Consider the following 19,045-nt stretch of genomic DNA (forward strand, 5'->3'; position numbering starts at 1 on the left):
ACCAACTCTTCTTACATTCAGAAACAAAGCTGGCCTGCTGTATAATGGTGACTGAAGAGAACAGTGGCAAGAGAGGACTTCCATGACATATAAGGAGATAAATCTGTGTGGGCAGAGGGTAAGAGTTTTTCCTGTAAGATTCAGCCCTTCAAATATTTAAATAACCCGAGGAGCAGCTTTTCCCAGCTTAAGTATGTGATGCAGGCTAGCCACAGCACTGGCTTTTGCCTTGAGGAAATCCCATGCAGATACATTAAAATTTTCAGTAGCTTAAGGATCACACAAAAGTAAACAAATCCATGGCAAAACCCAAAGCATCTCACTATACAAAACAAGTCAGGCCACAGTCAGATCTTTAATAAAAGCACTTTGAGTCAGTGACAAACAAGATACAGCAGACATGACAACTCAGAAAAATCAAGTTGGGGGTAGAAGTGTGCTGCTGATGTTTTCAGAGGATCGAACAAGGTCCCTAAACCTAACCATCCGCTCAGTGGCTTCTCAGTCCTTCACGACACTAGAAGGCTGCTAAAAAAAGGCACTCTTGCCTTACCCCTCGAGTTGTTATGGAAGAAGCACAGAAGGGTCTTTGTTCTGACCAAAATTGATGGAGTAAATTAACCCAGAAAAACACTCCAGCTCTAATCTCCGAGTAGGAGATTAAGTTGACTTTATAGGAAGGAGACCAAGCAACCTAGATCCTCCCTACTTCCTCCAGTTTCACAACATGCACTTCAGCTAGGGCACCTTTGTGGAGAGAAGCCTGACACTGCCAGCCTCCTAATAGGATTCATCTAATTTGAGCAGGACATGGCAGAAAGCATCTCCCTGTAGAAACCATCCCCATCTTATGGGTTAGTCTGTTCAAAGAGGCTGGTCAGCCACATGTTTGACAAGACTATGCATTTTCATTTAGCAATCTTCTGTGCTGCTCCCCTTATTGGGACATTAGAAGCCAATAAAAGGTGCATAGGATCCTTTTCACCATGACATTAGCTAAGTAACCAATTCTAATTCCAAGAGTCAGTGATCTTCTTTCACTAACAAATAAGGCCCTGAAGCTCCCTTGGTAAGGGGGAAGGGTTCTGCAGCACTGAGAGGAATATGGCAAAGGGCTTGTTCTCAGAAGCCCAGCACACACAAGAGCTTTGGAAGGTTGTATCCCTGCACTTTGGTCTTTGGGTACTGCCACCTGCTCAGTATCTGTAGTGGTCTGGCTTGAAGGGCCCATCTCTTGATAAGCCTAGGTATTTGGCCTGCTTGTCACTCAGCTTTGTCAGCTTCACACACAGTTTATCCAGATGAGCAGCAGCCACAGCTTCATCCAGCTGGAAAACAAAACATTGAGACAAGAACATTAGCAGAACAGAGTCCTATTAGTTCATGAAGTCATGGTCAATAGTGAGAAATGAATATGTGAAAACCAACAGCAGCCCCAAGGAGGACTTAGACCGACACATATGAACAGTCAGACAGCTCTTTTCCTGCCAACATACCTCACCTGCTTGAGCATAGAGGCACCTGCTTTGAGCACAGAACCATGTTCAGATGGAAAAGCCCCATGCTTTTGAGGGAGTCAAAGTTAAGCTTAACTGAGACAGACAATTTTATATAATCAAGCCCATTTCAATCTCATTTACACATTTCACATCCATCCAACAAGAACAGAGATCAAACTATTCAGAGATAAGAATATCCAGTTCGGTAGAATGGTAAAGCCCCAGTCATGTTTCCACTACAAAGACACCTGGACATACTAGACTATCATCTTACAATTTTAGGTAAGTTCTAATACTGGAAAAAATGCATATCCTTTCCAGATATCCCATCTTAGGGGTATATGTGTTAAGAAATTCATTCCAGAATCACTAATTCAGCAAGAATGTATCTATTGGCATTGTCTTCATGAAGAATAAAGCCAAGGTGGGCTGTAGGACATATGCTCAGAAATGTCAACATACTTTCTTTATCCCAGAGGTGTCAGGCAGACATGCAAACTCAGATTGAAAAAAATGTGTAAAAAGTTAAACGACGGTTAAGTGCTACAGGAGATACAAATAATCATTGCTAGGGAAACAGATATAAGGTAAGTCTAAATTCCAGCAGCACAGGAAAGACTGGCAATATTTCCCCCACACTAATTAAACAGATGTGAAAGGTTGCAATATTTGAAGGGCAATGAATCAACAAAACAATCAAGGGCCAGATCTTCAGCTTGTGTGAACCAGCATGTCCTAAATGATTTCAATAACTAGTCCTAGATTTCCCACTCAAAGGGAGTGGGTAACAACCAACTACTCTGAAGCAATCCCACTGTAATGAACCAGGTAAAAAGCTACATCTGTACTACAGCTCAACCTGCTCATAGTAGAACTGCCAACCTCTTGAGAACATGGAACTGCCAACCTCTCTTGAGAGCCAACACAGCCAAAGATGTACAAGACAAAATTAAAACCGTAAGATGAAGTGGCTGAAGAATGTGGAAGTGAACCATGAAAGCTACCAAACACTACATAAGAGTCAGGAAAATCACAAAAGAAAGAAAAGCTAACTGGAAGGACTGTGTTTAGAAGGGAAACAAGTATTTAAGCTTAATAGATCCTACCAGAAAAAAAAGGAGGGTTAAAAATTGAATGCATATCTGGTTGACTAGACTGATATGTGAAGACCTGATAGGTGCATTTCCAGTAAGTTTAAGACAGATTATACCCACTTGAAAAGGAGCTGAGTCCCCAACACTTCCCAGATCAGGTTCTCAGACTGCAGCAGAGATAAGGTGTTTCACAGCTGCTTCAGCTTGGGGACTTCAAGATTTAGGCAAAAAGGTACACAAATTTAGATGAAAGTAAGCTGACATTCTTACTTTAAAATCAGACAGCTGAGCATATGGATGGACAGATTTGGTGCCAAGAACATGCACACAACAGTTTGCCTAGATTTCCAGGAACACACATTGCAGAAATGTGTGCATGCTTGTAATAGCTGATCAAAGCAATATTCTTGGCATCAAAGAAAGTGCAAAGTACTTGGTAATTCTTAAATTTTACATTTGGACCTCAGAGCTACTACACAGAACAAGGAAAGATACTAGCTAGAAAATTATCAGAGAAAGCTCTTCTGCCCATCTTTTGTTGGTTCTGACAAGGTGACTGCTTTATTCTTTGGAATTCTCTATGGAGCACAGAGGGTAAAAAGAGTATTTTGTCACAGTATATGAACCTGAACAGATCACTGCTGTATGCTCCACTAACATGCAACTCTGTTTGCAAGTAACTGATCTGGGCATTACTTCTCATTTCCAGTTCAAGTATGTTTACTAAAAATTGTTATTCAGGAAGAGGATGAAGCCACATTTTATTAGCAACATTGGACATCATTTGAGAGATTTGTCAACAAAACTTTTCCTTTGAAGATGATTATGTGTCACCTTGCTGATCAACTCCTACATTGTATTTCTGGTTGTCCTGGTTTCAGCTGGGATACAGTTCATTTTCTTTCTAGTAGCTAATATAGTGCTGCAGTTTGGCTTTTAGTATGAGAATAATATTGATAACACGCTGATGTTTTGGCTGTTGCTAAGTGGTGTTTACACCGGTCAAGGACTTTTCAGCTCCCCATGCTCTGCCGGGCGCACAAGACCTGGGAGGGGGCACAGCCAGGATAGTTGATCCAAGCTGGCCAAAGGGCTATTCCACCCCATAGGGCGTCATGCTCAGTACAGAAACTGGGGGGAGTTGGCCGGGGGGCAGCGATCGCTGCTCAGGGCCTGGCTGGGCATCGGTCAGCAGGTGGTGAGTGGTTGCATCACTTGGGTTTTTTTGGTTTTCCCTGGGTTTTGTTCTTCTCTCTTGTTATTTTCCTCTTCATTACAATTTATTATTATTATTTTATTCCAATTATTAACCTGTTGTTATCTCAGCCCACAAGTTTTCTTACTTGTGCTTTTCAGATTCTCTCCCCCATCCCACTGGGAGGGGGGAGGGTGAGTAAGCAGCTGCATGGTGCTTAGTTGCCAACTGGGGTTAACCAACAACACTGGTATGCTTTGCTTTATCTTTAACAGATGGTTTTGGAAGCTTAAGTCCTTCAGCAAACACTTCATAAGTAAGCCCAAACATACACCTGGCTCCATTCCAAAGGTAGTGGAATTTAACTCAAGAATCTTTTTCAATGACCATCTCATTCTCAGGCTTGTTTTGGAAAACTAAAACCAGTTTAGTTTTATAAAAGGAATTTGTGAGTTATGACATGATCCAGATTTTTCCACGAACAAAGAATGCAGAGATAAGTTTAAAGGGAAACCTGGGGGAATCTGTCATTAATATTTCGTGAAGCTATTAGGACCAGAATGTGATAAGCTCTGCTCAGGTGCAAATGGAACCCAGATTCTATCAACCACAGTAAAAGTGATTCCTATTTTCACTCCAGCTTCAACACTGCCCCACTAGACTTTGCTGCTGGACAGGCACGTGAAAGCTTGTTGTGAAAGCTGACATTCAGCAGAAAGAACAAGTTGGTTGGAAGAAGCTCCCTGACTATCCTAAGGCAGCACAGGGCTTTCCCAGCACCTTAGGGAAGAGCCCCAGGTCAAGCCAAAAAGTGACTGGATGTTCCTATCACATGTGACAGACAAGTCCCAGTTCTGCACAACAGGTTAGCCACAAAAACCAGCCCACTTCAAACTCAGCATGACCAAAGCCAAGCATTCACTGAGGGACAGAAGCTCTTTGCAACAACAACATTCCGTAGGAAAATGAACTCAAGCACAAATGAAACAAATCTACATGACCACATCTGAAGTTGGCTTCCTTACAAGCTTGCATCATTCTGCTATTCTATCTCACCTTCTTTGGCAGGAAATGGACTCCAACAGAGTATTTGTCACTATTGGTCCACAGCTCGATCTGCGCCAGCACCTGGTTGGTGAAGGAGTTGCTCATAACAAAGCTAGGGTGACCCATGGCACAGCCCAAGTTGACCAGTCGGCCCTCCGCTAGCAGTATAATATGACGGCCATTCCTCAGTGTGTAGCGATCCACCTGGGGGGCAAAAAGCAAGAGCAGTGCAATGTCAGGATAAAGAGAGCATTTTAAATAATGCAAAGCTTGGTGGGCTTTCTTCCCACATCAACAATTCAGCGAGCAGCGAGCTTGCAGCGAGCTTGCAACACAGACTTTGACTACAATTGAGACACCCCTCCCTCAATTTCCAGCCAGCATTTGTAAAGCCTGTAGCTATTCTACACTTCACACAACATTAATCTTGGCATCTGCTTCATATTTAACCAGTTATCCAGTTCTTCTGGTTTTTCCACATGCATGTGGTCTCCACTGGCTGTGGTGGGGAGCATGCTGCTAGCAGTAAAATGCAGTTCATATATGCCTAATTGTAACAACTGGTGTGGAGAGACAGGAGGAACACCTCTGCATGCAACAGTCCAGAGCCTTTGCATCTAACACAGGAGCAAGAGCCAAAGTCCTCAGCCTGCTGAAACTGCTCCCCTGTAACTCTTCCCACTTCCATAAGGCCAATGCTCTACAGTATAATAAACAGCTGTCCTAGCTCTGGTGTACCCTCCTTTGCTCTCAGAGGGCCAAAGACATGGTCCTCCAAAGACTGATTTCCAACCTATGCTGGGGACAACAGGACTCTGCACACTGAATCAAGTCTCAGATGGGCTAAGGAGACAGGTCTTTATGAGAGTGTCCCACACAATTCAAAAGATAATGTCATTTAATATGTGCCGCAACTGTCTGGGCCAGATTGGGATCCTGCAATGTTGAAGTTAACTCTGCTTCTCCTTTCCACCAGTCACTAGCTCTTCTCTCCCCCGCCTTCACCCCTGTAGGAGGTTACACTATTAAAGCCCAGAATGAAACACCAATACAGCCTATAAGTTACAAGAGTATTCAGCATTCACTGGTATTTATTGCTCATGTCACACCAAGCACATGGGAGTAGAGCAAACCTTTGGAAAGACTTAAAAAGACAATCAATGACCAACTTTGACAAAGGTTAATGCTTTAGACAAGTCTATTTACCTTATGCTGTCATAGCACAGCACCTGTGAAAGCCTTAAAAGGGTCCCTCCCCATAGCTGTATTTATACTTTGAATCTCAAAAGTTATTTAACATAAAGCAAAAGACATGCCACTTTCAGTTTTATTCTTAAAGCTTTGCCCTGTAAGTTAAAAGCCATGTGGGATGAAGCTTTAATTGTAACAATACCATCTTCTGAAAAAACACCTTTGTGCAGGTCCTTAGCAGAGATGTAGTAAGTAAACCAATAGAAACCATTTTGTTAGAACAGGTATTTTGCCTTCAGAGCAGGTCTGTGCCTCCACCCGTCTTCCCCAGCTATGCTTCAATTGCAGCACCACTTTCTGCTTCTTGGGTTCGTATAACAGATTATTATGTTTTCAGCACAACATATGCAGACAGTAACCACCTCAAACAGAAGCTCTAAATAACATTCTTAATTTCCCCTGTCCAAAAGCAGTACAGCAAGGTAGGGTTAGTAAGAATGCTCTCCACTGAGTACTTGCAATATTTCTTAAGGATGCTGGTTCTCCATTGTGGACTACCAGTGACAGTGCTCAGTCCACTCAAAAAATATCGTAAGATTATGGGAGGAGGTAATGAAACAAGGAAGCAGCCAGAAAGCAGAACACTAAAAAACCCTGAGAACTGCTAAAACATTACTTACATTAAACATTATATTTACAGATTAAACTACTACAAGGTAGCAGGCAAATAGCATTTCAGTTTTGAAGTCTGAATCAGGTGGTTTAGATGTCAAAATATTATATCCATATTGTATCCACACAACTTGCACCTGGACAGCTGTTGGATTGTGCATGGAATCACATACCTTTAGCAATGTGCTGACATGACTCATTCAATGCACAGGGTAACATAGAAAATGCAACTTAATGTCTTTGCACAGAAATAAATACAAAATAGTAGTGGTACCAGCAGAGGCTTAAGTCAGTACTGTGGAAACACAACTCATCTGTGGGCAGCTAAACAGGCCGATTTATAAGCTCAAGGAATTGCTACAGAAGTCAAATTCAAGTTATCCAAGCATTAAGTTCCTCTCCACACTTATACAAATGCCTCCTCCTTTTCACCATCAGCATTTAGCTTGCTCTGGACTTTCTGGCTGCTTTGCTCTTTCCTCTACACCATGATATGCAAATAATTTATTTTCAGAGCCAAAGTTCATCGATCCCACCCTGACCTTCCCTTCCCCTCAAGAGTTGAGCTTGTGCTACACGTCAGTCTAGTACCAGAACGCAGCTGAGCAGGACTGCAGTGCAAACCCATGTTCAAACAACCTGCCAGCTCTTTAGTAATAAGCCCATTTCCTCCTTAACTGTATTTTGAAAGCAACAGATGAGTCAAGAATGGCACAATAAGATGTTTTCCTTTCCCAAGTATTAAACATTTCTTACACCAGCTCACCACTTGTAAACGGAGACCATATGGTATGGAAAACTACCATGTTGGACATTTTCACAATTACTCTATCTCTAGCTGAAGTCTAGCAACCCTCAGCTCTGGTATTAATCCTCTGATCAAGAGGCAGATGTCTTCATAGGAGGTTAGAGATTTTTTGCTCTTGTACTATATTCCCCTCCCTGCTACAGGATATAGAAAAAAGCTGCCAGGTCTTAGTAAAAACTTGAATATTTAGAGAGTTATTACTTGGTATTATGAAACATCGGATACTTCACCCAGAACACTGATGTGAAAAAACATATGTTCTTCTAAGGATAAGTGCAAGATCTCACACCTTTAACACAGGACTGACCTCCCCTTGAGGCCCCCAAAAGACTGCGGACAAGATGGCCACAGAAGTTTCCCTTTGATGAATCTGAGCAACCAGCAATGGCCTAAGTGGCAAACTGATAATTTCCTTCCCAGATTTCAGTGTAAGAGCAATTCTATCAGTTATCATAATGACTCATCACTGCTGCCCTGAGAAAGATCCTAACACATGCAGACAAATTCCCACGCTGGTAGTGAGGGACAGAAGCTGCAGGATACCTACTGGGAGCTCGTTTCTAAACCTAAAGTTAATGCATGTCCTGGCAGAGTTAATCAATTGCAGCAAATTTCTACTCAATGCCTTTTAATTTGTTTCAAACATGGAAATGGGGGGTCTAAAGTCACATTTTGCATCCCAGTTCTGCCTCTCCCCCTGTTGAAATGAGTAAGCTTTTAGGATGTCTATTAGACCACTCCTGCTCAATTGCCCAGCCACCAGGGCAATCAGGCACAGAGAATGAAAGTGAAGACTAATGAAGCTTTTACACAGCAGAACTTGTTCACATAACACCTGCTCAGGAGGTACCTCCTTACCTTGTCATACAGGTCTGAAGTCTTTAGGGACAAGAAATCTAGACAGACACAAAGTGGAGCATAGGGGTATACCACTAGCACAGTGTAGCTACATACAGCATTAAATACACCAATAACAGCATCCAACTGAAGATTCAAAGCAGTTAACAGTGCTTCAGATTCACTGCTAGAAGTCAACAAAACAGAAGTACTAACCTGAGTCAGAGACTAGCTTTTACTGGGCTTGGCCATGTACACATCTATAGGCCATCCTCACTTCAGTAAAGCTTTGAAGATGTGGAATGGCCACGTAAGATCAGATTTACCTCTAGGTACATCCCATCTCCAGTGGTAACTTTACCAGATGGGTAAGGAAAAGTACAAGAACAGCCCAAGGGTAAAGTGCTACTTCCCACAGTAAATCCCCTCAGCTTCAGCTATCTGTGCATCAAGCTGAGACAGAGGTGGTCCACTCAGGGCTGTCAGAGACACCTTTTACAAACTTTAGCTAATGACTTTTAAGCAAACACTTGTGGCACCCACAGCATGCTGGGCAGCTATTTTCACAGCTTTTGCTCTGTGAGCAGGTATTTCCTTTGCATCACTCTGAACATTCTGCTTGCAACAGCAGCGATTTATATAAGAGACCAGAGAGATTCAGGGTAGGAGGCAGGTCTTCAGCATTAAACCATATGGATGACCTTTCCATCCTTTTGAAAAGGTAATATTCTGTTTTTAACCAGAAACTTGTTAGTTTTCATACCTTGGACTAGACTGCATCTCATTGCACCTAATACATCTGTGACACACTGGCTCCTTCAATACAGAGTATATAAAGAAAAAGGGACTACTACCTCTGCCAACAGTGACACAATTTTTCATATGGACTTTAAGAGCCACACTGAATGGCCACGTGGAGGTAGTTTGTATGTTACCATATTAACATCCAATTTAGCCTTCAATAATGTTTACTTTTTGAGCAGTCCCAGTTTTAGCTTTAAAACCCAAGCCACTGGAAAGCAAGCAGATAGTTGCAGGCTCCTCTAGGACACGAGCTGTTGAGCAAAGTCAGCCCCACACTAAGATCATGAACAAGAACAGACTTGAATGCACTGAGAACTTGAGGGTATAATTTCATACCTAGTTGAGCCCATTTAGACTGTCCCAACAGCAAACAGGATACTGAAAAGACTCACACAACTGCTTAGTAAGAATTTGATGTGGGTAGCCAGTAAGCCACAGGGGAGTTATGAAAATTGGAAGGACAGATTGAGATCTACTAAGACATACGCTTGGGTGTGGTGTTTTTAAAAAAGTAGAAAACCTGTCCCAGAATCCTGCTATCAGCAAGCACACTCCCTCTTTAAAAGATAACTAGAAGTCCCATGCCAAATCAGACAAAACCTGGTTTGCTTTACGTGATGTTCTCCCTCAATGCTGGTGTTACAAAACAGTTTTGATTTAGTTTAGTTTCTCTGCTTTAGGACACACAGCTGAAAAGCTGAAATTTTTAGATCCCTATTTTTCTGTGTAGCTACAGCCACAGCTTGAAGTGAATACATGGTGGGAATGCAAGCTATGCAAGGATAAAACATCTCACCTTGTCTGCCCACACATAGACATCTGGGCTACACAGGTTTCTAAAATGAAGCCACTAAATCTGGAAGAGAAGTCTGAGTTTGGCAAAGCTCCAGATAGGCTTTCCTGAGGCTTCAATCTCCAAGTAAAAAAGTGTTGGAAACAGAAGTGTGAGCTTTTTCAAACCTTGACAGAATCCCGGAAGACATTCCCTTGCAATTCACTCTAATCCTGGTACCCTGCACCAGGACCAAGATTGTTCCGGTGCAGAGCAGTAGATGAGCAAGCAGCTTCCTGAGAGGACATTCAGATCAGCCACCAGGCAATCTATGGGCTCTGTTCCTCAGACGTTTTATACAGTCTCTAACGGTCTGTTCTGTATTCATCATCTAACTTGCTTCTTGAAACTGAGCTATGGCATTGTTTTCAGCTGGAGGGCTATCAAAGAAAGCACATTTCCATACCTCCTTGACACACCCCAAACAAAGCTGACTTCCTGTATGGAATGAACTTGATGCAATTAATTGTCTACACAACCACCACCAAGGGCTAGGCTCCTGTTTGTCAAGGAAGGAGGAACACATGGAGAAAGATGCATCCATACCAGGCACCTCTCGCCAGAGACCACACTGTGCACTTGGGCACTGGCTGGAAACAATTGCTTTAATACCAACACATGAATATGACATGCAGCTTGTTCCAGGTTAATCTGGAGATTCTGCTCTGCAGTTCCCCTTCTGATCAGCCCAGAGGCAACACTGGCTTCCAAGAAAGCTAGAAACACAAAGTACCTGAAGAGAAATAACCCCCTTTCTGGAAACAGACACCAAGTAGCCATTGCTTCTTTCTAGCAGGAGAGCTTGTGCAAGGGCTATCTCACCTGAGGTTTAACATTCACCGCCTCTACTGCATTTTCATTCAGCCACTTTGCATCAACTTCCACATCAAAATGGCCAATATTACACACTATGGCATCATCCTTCATCTGCTCAAAGTGCCTGCAAAAAAAGTTATATCAAAAGTTAATGCACAAAAAAAATTTTTCTTCAGCATCAGAAGATGCTGTGGTCCATAGCTCTGCTAAAGGAGAAAAGTGCCTGGCTCACTGACTGCATTTGACTCTCACAAGATGTGTGGGTCTGGTAATCTTCCAGGTATGTGGAGTCTACTGGAAAAAGCTATCGAGCTTCTAGGGAAGGACACCTCCCAAGGATATAAGAGGTTATTGGAGGGAAAATATTTTCCCAGTACGGAAAGTAAAACTATTTTGTTTAATTGGTCAAAACTGAAATAGCTGCAGTTATTACCTTTCCTACACAGAAGAAATTGTCTTCTTCATTACTTTAAAGTTTCCAGTAGACACTAGACTAGAGACTAACGGCCTTATGTCCTCTCACTTGCGCTGATCTTCCCCTACAATATGTACAATCATAACAGCAAAGATAGGAATGAGTTTGTGTAGAGTGGAGGGGCTATAAATTGAGATCTAAGAAGCAATAACAACAAACCTGCAGGGTAGTTTGAGAACAGGCTGGTTCCAAGTCTGCTACGTGTACTCGAAGATGGAACCACTTTCAACCTTTACTTTTTAACCTTTACCTACCTCCTCTTCTGTTCACATTTATCTGTCCTAACACAGAATTTAGCCCTGATGCTCTCATTCTCCAAAAGTCTATCCATCCCTCTACATCTTTTGTTTCTCCATCATTACATGCTATAAGACAGGAATAACGGCAATGTGTGAACACCCAACAGAACTGAAAGACCAAAGCCCTGATTTCTCACTAAATTGATACCAAATTCTGATGTCCAGAAATGAGACTGTGCTAGCCCTCACCATACTGCTGACAAGTTATGACTGTATTAAAAAAAAATCTAACTGTACAGGTATGCTTTCACTAAAGCAAGTGGCTAGACCATACCTGCCCTGAACAATGTCAGTGCAGCCTGTGGTGGTAACAAAGATATTGCCTTCTTTGCAGGCCTCCTCCATGGTTGTAACTTCATAACCTGAAAAGAGAAAAAGTTATTCCTCTACCCAACCACCAGCACTTATTAAAAAAAATGGACTACGATATTACACATAGAAAAGTACAGAGAAAGAATGAGTAAGAGAAGTCTGTGCCAACACCTGACCTATGGAGGATGCAAGGCAGTGGGCATACTTGTCTTACCAAATACCAATGTATTTATGGATCTATGTCCATAGGTGTAGTATATGGCACAGCACTCAAACTGGATTTAGGGGGTTAAGTTTGCAAAGGAAAGTGCACCCACAACACCTGCAGGTTCTAGTCAGGTATGAGTAGAAATGGGATAAACTGGTACTAAGAAGCATAGTTACATGAGGCACCCACAGAAAAGGAGGAGCACAGCTTCCAGAGCATGCTGTGAGCACAGCTGGAAAGGCAGAGAGCATGGCATTGCTCTCCAAAAACAACTACTGAAGGTAAGGCCTGGTGTTTTACTGTGGAAATATTCTAGTCAAGTCTTAAACCCACACTGGAGGTTAGAGTTGCACAACTTGAAGATCATGAACCCATTCAAAACCAGGCTTACAGCGTTATGAAACAGGGGCCTTACCTCACTATGGCCGCTATATCCTTGACTCCAAACACATCTTCAAGGCCTATACTAATAAACTCCTTCCCTAACTGTAAGGAAAGAATTCCTACAGTTAAACCGGAGTCACCTCTACCTCAACAAGGAAAGGCTGAAACCCACTGAAACTTTCTTGGCCAACTATTGCTCTACACTGACATGCAGAGACCCCCCATCACATGCATGGATTTCTGCATCTCCTTCAAGTTCTCACCTTCCATGGCTGCCTGCAGTGCGTTGATGGGATCAATTTCAGTGATTATGACCCTGGCTCCAAAGCTCCGCAGGGCCTGAGCGCAGCCTTTGCCCACATCACCGTAACCTGCCACGACTGCTACTTTTCCAGCAATCATGACATCCGTAGCACGTTTGATGCCATCAATGAGGGACTCTCTGCAACCATAAAGGTTATCAAACTTGCTCTGAGGAAGAAAAAGGAGCAGTTTCAGAACAGACAAAAGTCACTCAAGTAAAAATTCCTTAGAGAAACAAATATGGACTTATATGCAAGTACTACAAACCAGGAGGCTGACAGTCAGCTAAGTACTTTAACCACAGTGAGGGATGGGAAGAAGATAACCTGGTTTGATGTTTTTATTTAGCCAGTTTCAATCTATATAGTTATACCAGATACAGGCTTCAGCACACCCCTGGTGAGAAGCATTTCATAAATATGTTGTGTCTACTGACTAGGGCTTGGACATGTTAAAATCTTGTTAGAGGTAACCTGAGTTTATCAAGTAAAAGCACAATTCTTGCATATAGGGGTAGGTCCAAGTTCCTTAACCAGATGTTCACCAGTTCTCTGCTGCTGTTTCAGACAATTAACTGAACCAAGTGCCACAGGCAAGCAAAAAACACAAGCAGAGTACCTGGCCAACTGGTTAGCACATATTCTTATCTTTGCAAGACACATGCACCCTGCAGAAGCAGCAAGTTGCCCGCGTCAACCATGAGAAATTGGTTCCTGCAGCCCAGAAAGATCAAAATTGCATCTTCCCACAGGAGGAGTTACACTAACACTGCCAGACCTCACCAATGCTCAGGTCTAGAAAAATCCAGCAAGTAGCCATTCACAATACCAATCACTGCAACCGAGAACCCCTGGGTTTCACCTCCTAATGCCCCATCGCACAACATCCTCCTACTGTAACATTAACAGATGAGCTTAACAGCCAGACCTCCAAATCAAAATTCCCCTGCTAATTCAGATGTCAAATAGTACCCTACTTGAACATTTTCCTAAACTCAGACACACATATTGCTGGACTGATTTTTGTAATGCTCCTCCTTTTTCTCCTTGAGCTCTTTGTTTTGACCAGGAGGATGGGCTGTATAAACAGATTTGATTATCTGAAGAGTTACAGAAGCCAAGAATTTAAGAAATCTGGCTACCAAAGTTGTGCTATGCTTCCCAAGGCAGGGCTATAAAGAACTCACCATTCACAGCAAAATTCTCATCTCAAAGCCTGCCCTGTGCTTTCTACAGCCTTAGGACACCAATCATTCCTGTTTTCATTTAACAGAGTGCTTATAGCACTGTCTGCTATAAGCAATCTTAAGTCTGCATATCTAGATGTGAGTAGAGGCACTGATCTTTCAAACGGGACCTACCTTGCAGCTATGGCTGCTGCCATCTAGCACGCATAAGATATTACACTTTGGTTTTCCATCTACAGCTTACAACTATTACATTTTTTATAACAAAAAATGCAAAGTCCATATATAAAAATGTTGCAGCTATGACTTCAATGCATTATCTGAGCAAGTTGAGAGGTATAGTGGCATACCGCTCCCAGCCTCAGAAGCTGGCCGAGGACTAATGTGTAAGAAGTTATACTTCAGATCTGCAAGTTCCTGACTCAGTGCCTAAGTCTTATCACAGGCACATTTGCCATTAATATTTCAGAAAATTTGCGTTACCAATCCTTCAAATCCAAAGCTAGTGCCAGTTGGTAATCCTCCTTTCTAGTCCTCCAGCAGATTTTCCTTGCAGTACAAGCTTTCTTATGGAAGAAAACAGCATGGTCAGATTTGATTCCTCATCACCAAATCCCCCAACTGCAATCAAAGGCTTCCAGGTGACTGTGCATTCCCATGCAGGCAAGGTAGCAGAGTGCCAGATGCAGACATCTGTCACACCCAAAAATACATTCCAGTGGCAGGAGGGAAGAACAGAACAGGATCCTGCCTGCCTTCTCTCTCCAAATACTAGTATAGGAAGCTGGCACCAAGTGAAAATATCAAACTGGGAGAGCAGAATTTGTCAGCTCAGTTGTATGTCTTCCTGGAGATGTGTAACTGTGGTTAGTACAAATCTTTTACTACATAAATACCAAACAGTACTTGAAAATAAGCACTTGTTTGGCAATAAAGTGAGCTCAACCCAAGTCAACTCAAGAGGCTTTTTTAGAAACATCTGAATTTCCAAATCTACTATACAGCATTAATAGTTATTATGCAGGAAGCACAAATCTAGGTGAAAAGGATGCAGAGAAACAAGCTGCTTCTAAGATCAGCTGGATTCCAACCCACTAGCTATGAAATAAAAATGCCAGATGCATCTTTGTAAGCAGAAAGGAGATACTCTTCAGATAACAAACTGCAGACAAAGCAGGCCAAACAGTGAGAACTGCCATGCCCAATAGGATAATGTTAGTATGGTAACTTGAAATAGATTTAGCAACTAGATTTAAAAAACATCTAGATTCATAAACCTTAAGCACGCCTGAAATTCCCACTATAATTCATCTGCATCTAAAAAGCACCAGCACCCTTTAAACACCGTTCCCCCTCATCCCTCAGTTCACCAGGATTTGTCTCAGGAAGCAGTAATATAGCTAAGCAAGGAATAAATACCTCCTGCCCTATCCTTTGCAACTGCTGCTCACAGAGATACCTTGTCAGATGAACTGATCTTTACCAGCCACAAGCTCACACAGGTCACGCTCCCTTTTCCAGCTGGTACCTGCCAGCTACCTGCGGGCTTTAAGCTACTCGGAGTGAGGACATGCCCCTTGCCACAGGAACTGACTGTACCCCAAGAGCCCTGATTTCCAAAGGTGTTTCCACATTATTAAAATGCAGAAGAATGCATGTCCTTACATACATAAAAAGCCCTTGATGTTCTGAGAACAGGGTGTATACAATGGCACGTCCCATTAGAGACATCATGGGCTCACTTCAAGGATACAATGGAAGAGCTGTTCAGTACCAGGTCAAGAATAGCTCAGCAAGAGAAGGAATACTTGCATGGGAATGACAACATCCCAACACCAAACTGGTCAGACAGCAGAACACAGCAGAAGGACTCTAGCTGCAGTACCTTGGTAACAGAGTCATTCACATTGATAGCTGGCACTTTCAGGGTCCCATTGGCCTTCATCTTGTACAGGTTGTGAACTCCAGTGGTTGTCTCTTCTGAAATACCTCTAATTCCTGTGGGGAGAGTAAAAGGATTCACTTTAGTTGGAGTTAACGCCGCTGCAAACCAACACATCCAGGTGCTGGGAGCATCCTCCAGAGGCTTAAGTTAAACAAACCCTTTGCAGGAAGCAGGGAAGAGATGAGAACCCTCATTTGGATCCTCAAACAGTGGTTTGGTTGCAAACCAGTTTGTCAAACCAGTTTCTTCCCCCTCCAAGGCAATTAAAAGAGCAGGACAAAATATTATTTGGAAAAATGGAAAGGACCAGCTCTAGACCAGGGAATTGGGAAAGACTCCACTCTAATTTCTCAAAAAGTGATCAAAAAACTCTTCTGCAAAAAGGGCAAGATGTTCATCTCAGTGATGTTTCTACAGCCTAGTCCATTCGCACAAGGTGGCTTGAAAGGAGATGATACCTAGATAACCACACAAATCTAAAGCACTTGGATCAACTAAAAAAATTAAAAAATCAAATACACAGTTCACCATTCCCAGTCCTCCTGTTGTAATCAACTTCAGCTCTGATTAAACAGCTGACACCCCCCCCCCCCCCAAATCTGGATACTAGCTACATGAAACTTCAGTTTCATGGGTATTGCTAGCACAATCAATAAACATTATTTCAAATATATCCTTGTTTGAAAACAGTCCAGGAAGCAGAGACCAGAGACAAAGGACTGTCTAGAAACACCAACATCATATAATGGACTAAGATCCTGATAACACAGGAACCATCATGGGGTTACCCGGCTCCACATTACACCAAAAAGCCAAAGCTGTAAAGGCACCCCCTGCTTTAAGGGTCCTGACTCTGTGGACCTTCTGACAGCAGCCAATTGTTCAGAAGTGGCATCACTGCACTTAACTTCTGGATACCTCTCCTCTCTAATGTCTCAATAATACCCCACTGTACATAAACTGTGTAGTTGCTACACTGGGCAACACCCCGATTACTTAGAAAGCCTATCTGCACAAAGAAGTACACAATTTATGACAATCAGAATAAATCTGAAACTAAACTATCCAGTCTGGCTGAATTTCCACTGTAGAGGATCTAGTAATTATGTTTGTTCTTTACGAACTGGAGGCATATTACAAGACAATTATTTTGTTGAAGTATGAACTATTGGGGGAAAAGAGGAATTCTGAAATCAGGCTGTAACCACCAACACAAGCAACATCTCTATAAAGAGATCCATGTGGCACTTGGAGCTAATTCAGATTCACAAGAAAAGAGAAAATATGAAAACAATTAATGCTAAGTTCTACGTACACAAGAGATTTATGCAGAGAAGATACTGCCCCTCCAGGCAAGTGAGCTCTCACATTGACCTCAGAATAAAATTGAAAGGATGCTCATAAGCAAAATAATTTTACAGTCATTTTGATAGAAAACCTCTGAGAAACAAAAAAACATCCATAAATTGTTCTGTTCAGGCTCTTTTACTGATGAAGCAGGTGACAGCCCAGGTTATCCAATGTGAGTGCACATGAACAGAAATATTGCTCCTTTTCATGTCATTTTTCTTAATTCTTCTCCCTCACTGTACAACATATCACTCCCAATTCCTACATATATTTTTTTTATCCACAGCCCTCCTAGTATTTCAAAAAGGTGAGCACTAGCCTTCCTATTTCACAAATAGCAAAAGCAGAGGGGCCAAAGGACCAGCCTAAGATCACCAGCCCGTGGCAACGGCAGGGCTCCTCAGCCACAGCCCACGCACCTCTCCTCAATAGCCAGTATTACTTTAGGGATGGGCAAGTGGGAACCAACAACAACAACCCCCAGCAAAATCCCCAAAACTATTTATGTAGTCCATTAATTCTGGGTATCAAAGAGAAGCATCCAAGTGTCACTACCTCCCCAGCCACCAAGACCTATGAGAAATGTACAGGACAGGATGAGTAACTGGAGAATCACCCCTCTGAACGGCACACAGAACAGTCCTCACTGCTGGGAGCAACAGCATCAGCGCAGCCCAAGGCAGGAACAGAACAAAGCTAACGAGCTCAGCACCTCCAGCCGCGCAGCTGGCTCTGCCCACAGAGGACAAATGAAGAGGTCAGCCACCCGCGGGGCCTGCAGGCTCCGGGGAGGCTCCCTGAGGCCCAACCAGGACCCTGCAAGAACACGGGAGGGCAGGAAGGCCAGAGCATGCGTTTCAGAGCCACGGGTACCTGCACCCTCCGGGCACCCAGGGGTGCCGTGCCCCAGGCACAGCTCCCTAGCAGGCTACAGGAGCACAGCTCCTGGGAGAAGGCAGGCCGGTGCTTTGCCCCAGCCCTTTGGGTTTCATCTGCCCGACTGGAACAAGAGCCACGGCGACAGCCGCCAGGAACCCAGGGGCTCAGGTCACCCCTGCCAAGGGGGTGGCGAAAGGGAGGAAAGGGGAATCCCAGCTTTGTACCAGCGCTCAGCAAAGTGTGAAAGAACAAAGCTTGTCCGAGTCCCCTTCAAAGCTCACGGCTTAAGCCCTGGGAAGCACAGCTCGCCGCATTTCCCCCAGGCCTCCCCACGCCACACCGGGGGGGGCCCGCGGCGGCCCCCCCGCCCCGCCCGCGCTCCGCGGCGCAACACCGCCCCCCAGCGCCGCCCCCCCCGCACTCCACGCGTGGAGACCCTGCCACACCCCCGGTCCGAACTCCTCCAGTCGGGTCAGCAGCAGGCGGGTGCTGGCTGCGGCGCAAACCCATCCCTACTGCTTCAAAAAAAGCTGCGAACTGATCTAAGCCTAGATGAGCCACGCAGGCCAGGAGCACGCACAACTTCCGTTTAAGTCTCCAAGTGCCATTCAAAGCGGTTTTCAAACCAGAATTTGTACAGATGTCTCAATGGAGGCCAAGACAGACAGAGCCATTAGACCTCCCTTTCGCTTCCCAGACCAGCAGGTAGAAGCACTGCCACCCTGTGTCACACGGAGGAAACGAGACCAACAGCGCCAGAAGGAAGGAGAGCTTGATGAGGCTGATCTGCCCCCACGGGGGCCTGCCTCATCACGGACCTCACACAGAGCCTTTCCTAACTACACTCCCCGCGTGGCTGCCTGCGGGGAGAACGAGTTCGGGCTTCGGCATGTTTAGGGCTTGCTTGGA

General features: G+C 43.7%; 1 protein-coding gene across 1 annotated transcript in view; it reads right to left on the bottom strand.

The window, feature by feature from the left end:
* Nucleotides 1–336: 336 nt before the first annotated feature.
* Nucleotides 337–19,045, bottom strand: part of AHCY (adenosylhomocysteinase) — a 29,146-nt gene continuing 10,437 nt past the window's right edge. Inside the window, exons 5-10 of the mRNA XM_072879264.1 lie at nt 15,848–15,960; nt 12,737–12,944; nt 11,844–11,931; nt 10,802–10,919; nt 4,845–5,039; nt 337–1,328 (exon numbers count right to left, since the gene is read on the bottom strand). Coding sequence (XP_072735365.1) covers nt 1,197–1,328; nt 4,845–5,039; nt 10,802–10,919; nt 11,844–11,931; nt 12,737–12,944; nt 15,848–15,960 — 854 coding nt within the window. The 3' untranslated portion in view covers nt 337–1,196. The remainder of the gene's footprint in view (nt 1,329–4,844; nt 5,040–10,801; nt 10,920–11,843; nt 11,932–12,736; nt 12,945–15,847; nt 15,961–19,045) is intronic.

This window comes from Ciconia boyciana, chromosome 14, assembly GCF_034638445.1.
Source record: "Ciconia boyciana chromosome 14, ASM3463844v1, whole genome shotgun sequence".
Classification (NCBI taxonomy): Eukaryota; Metazoa; Chordata; class Aves; order Ciconiiformes; family Ciconiidae; genus Ciconia; species Ciconia boyciana.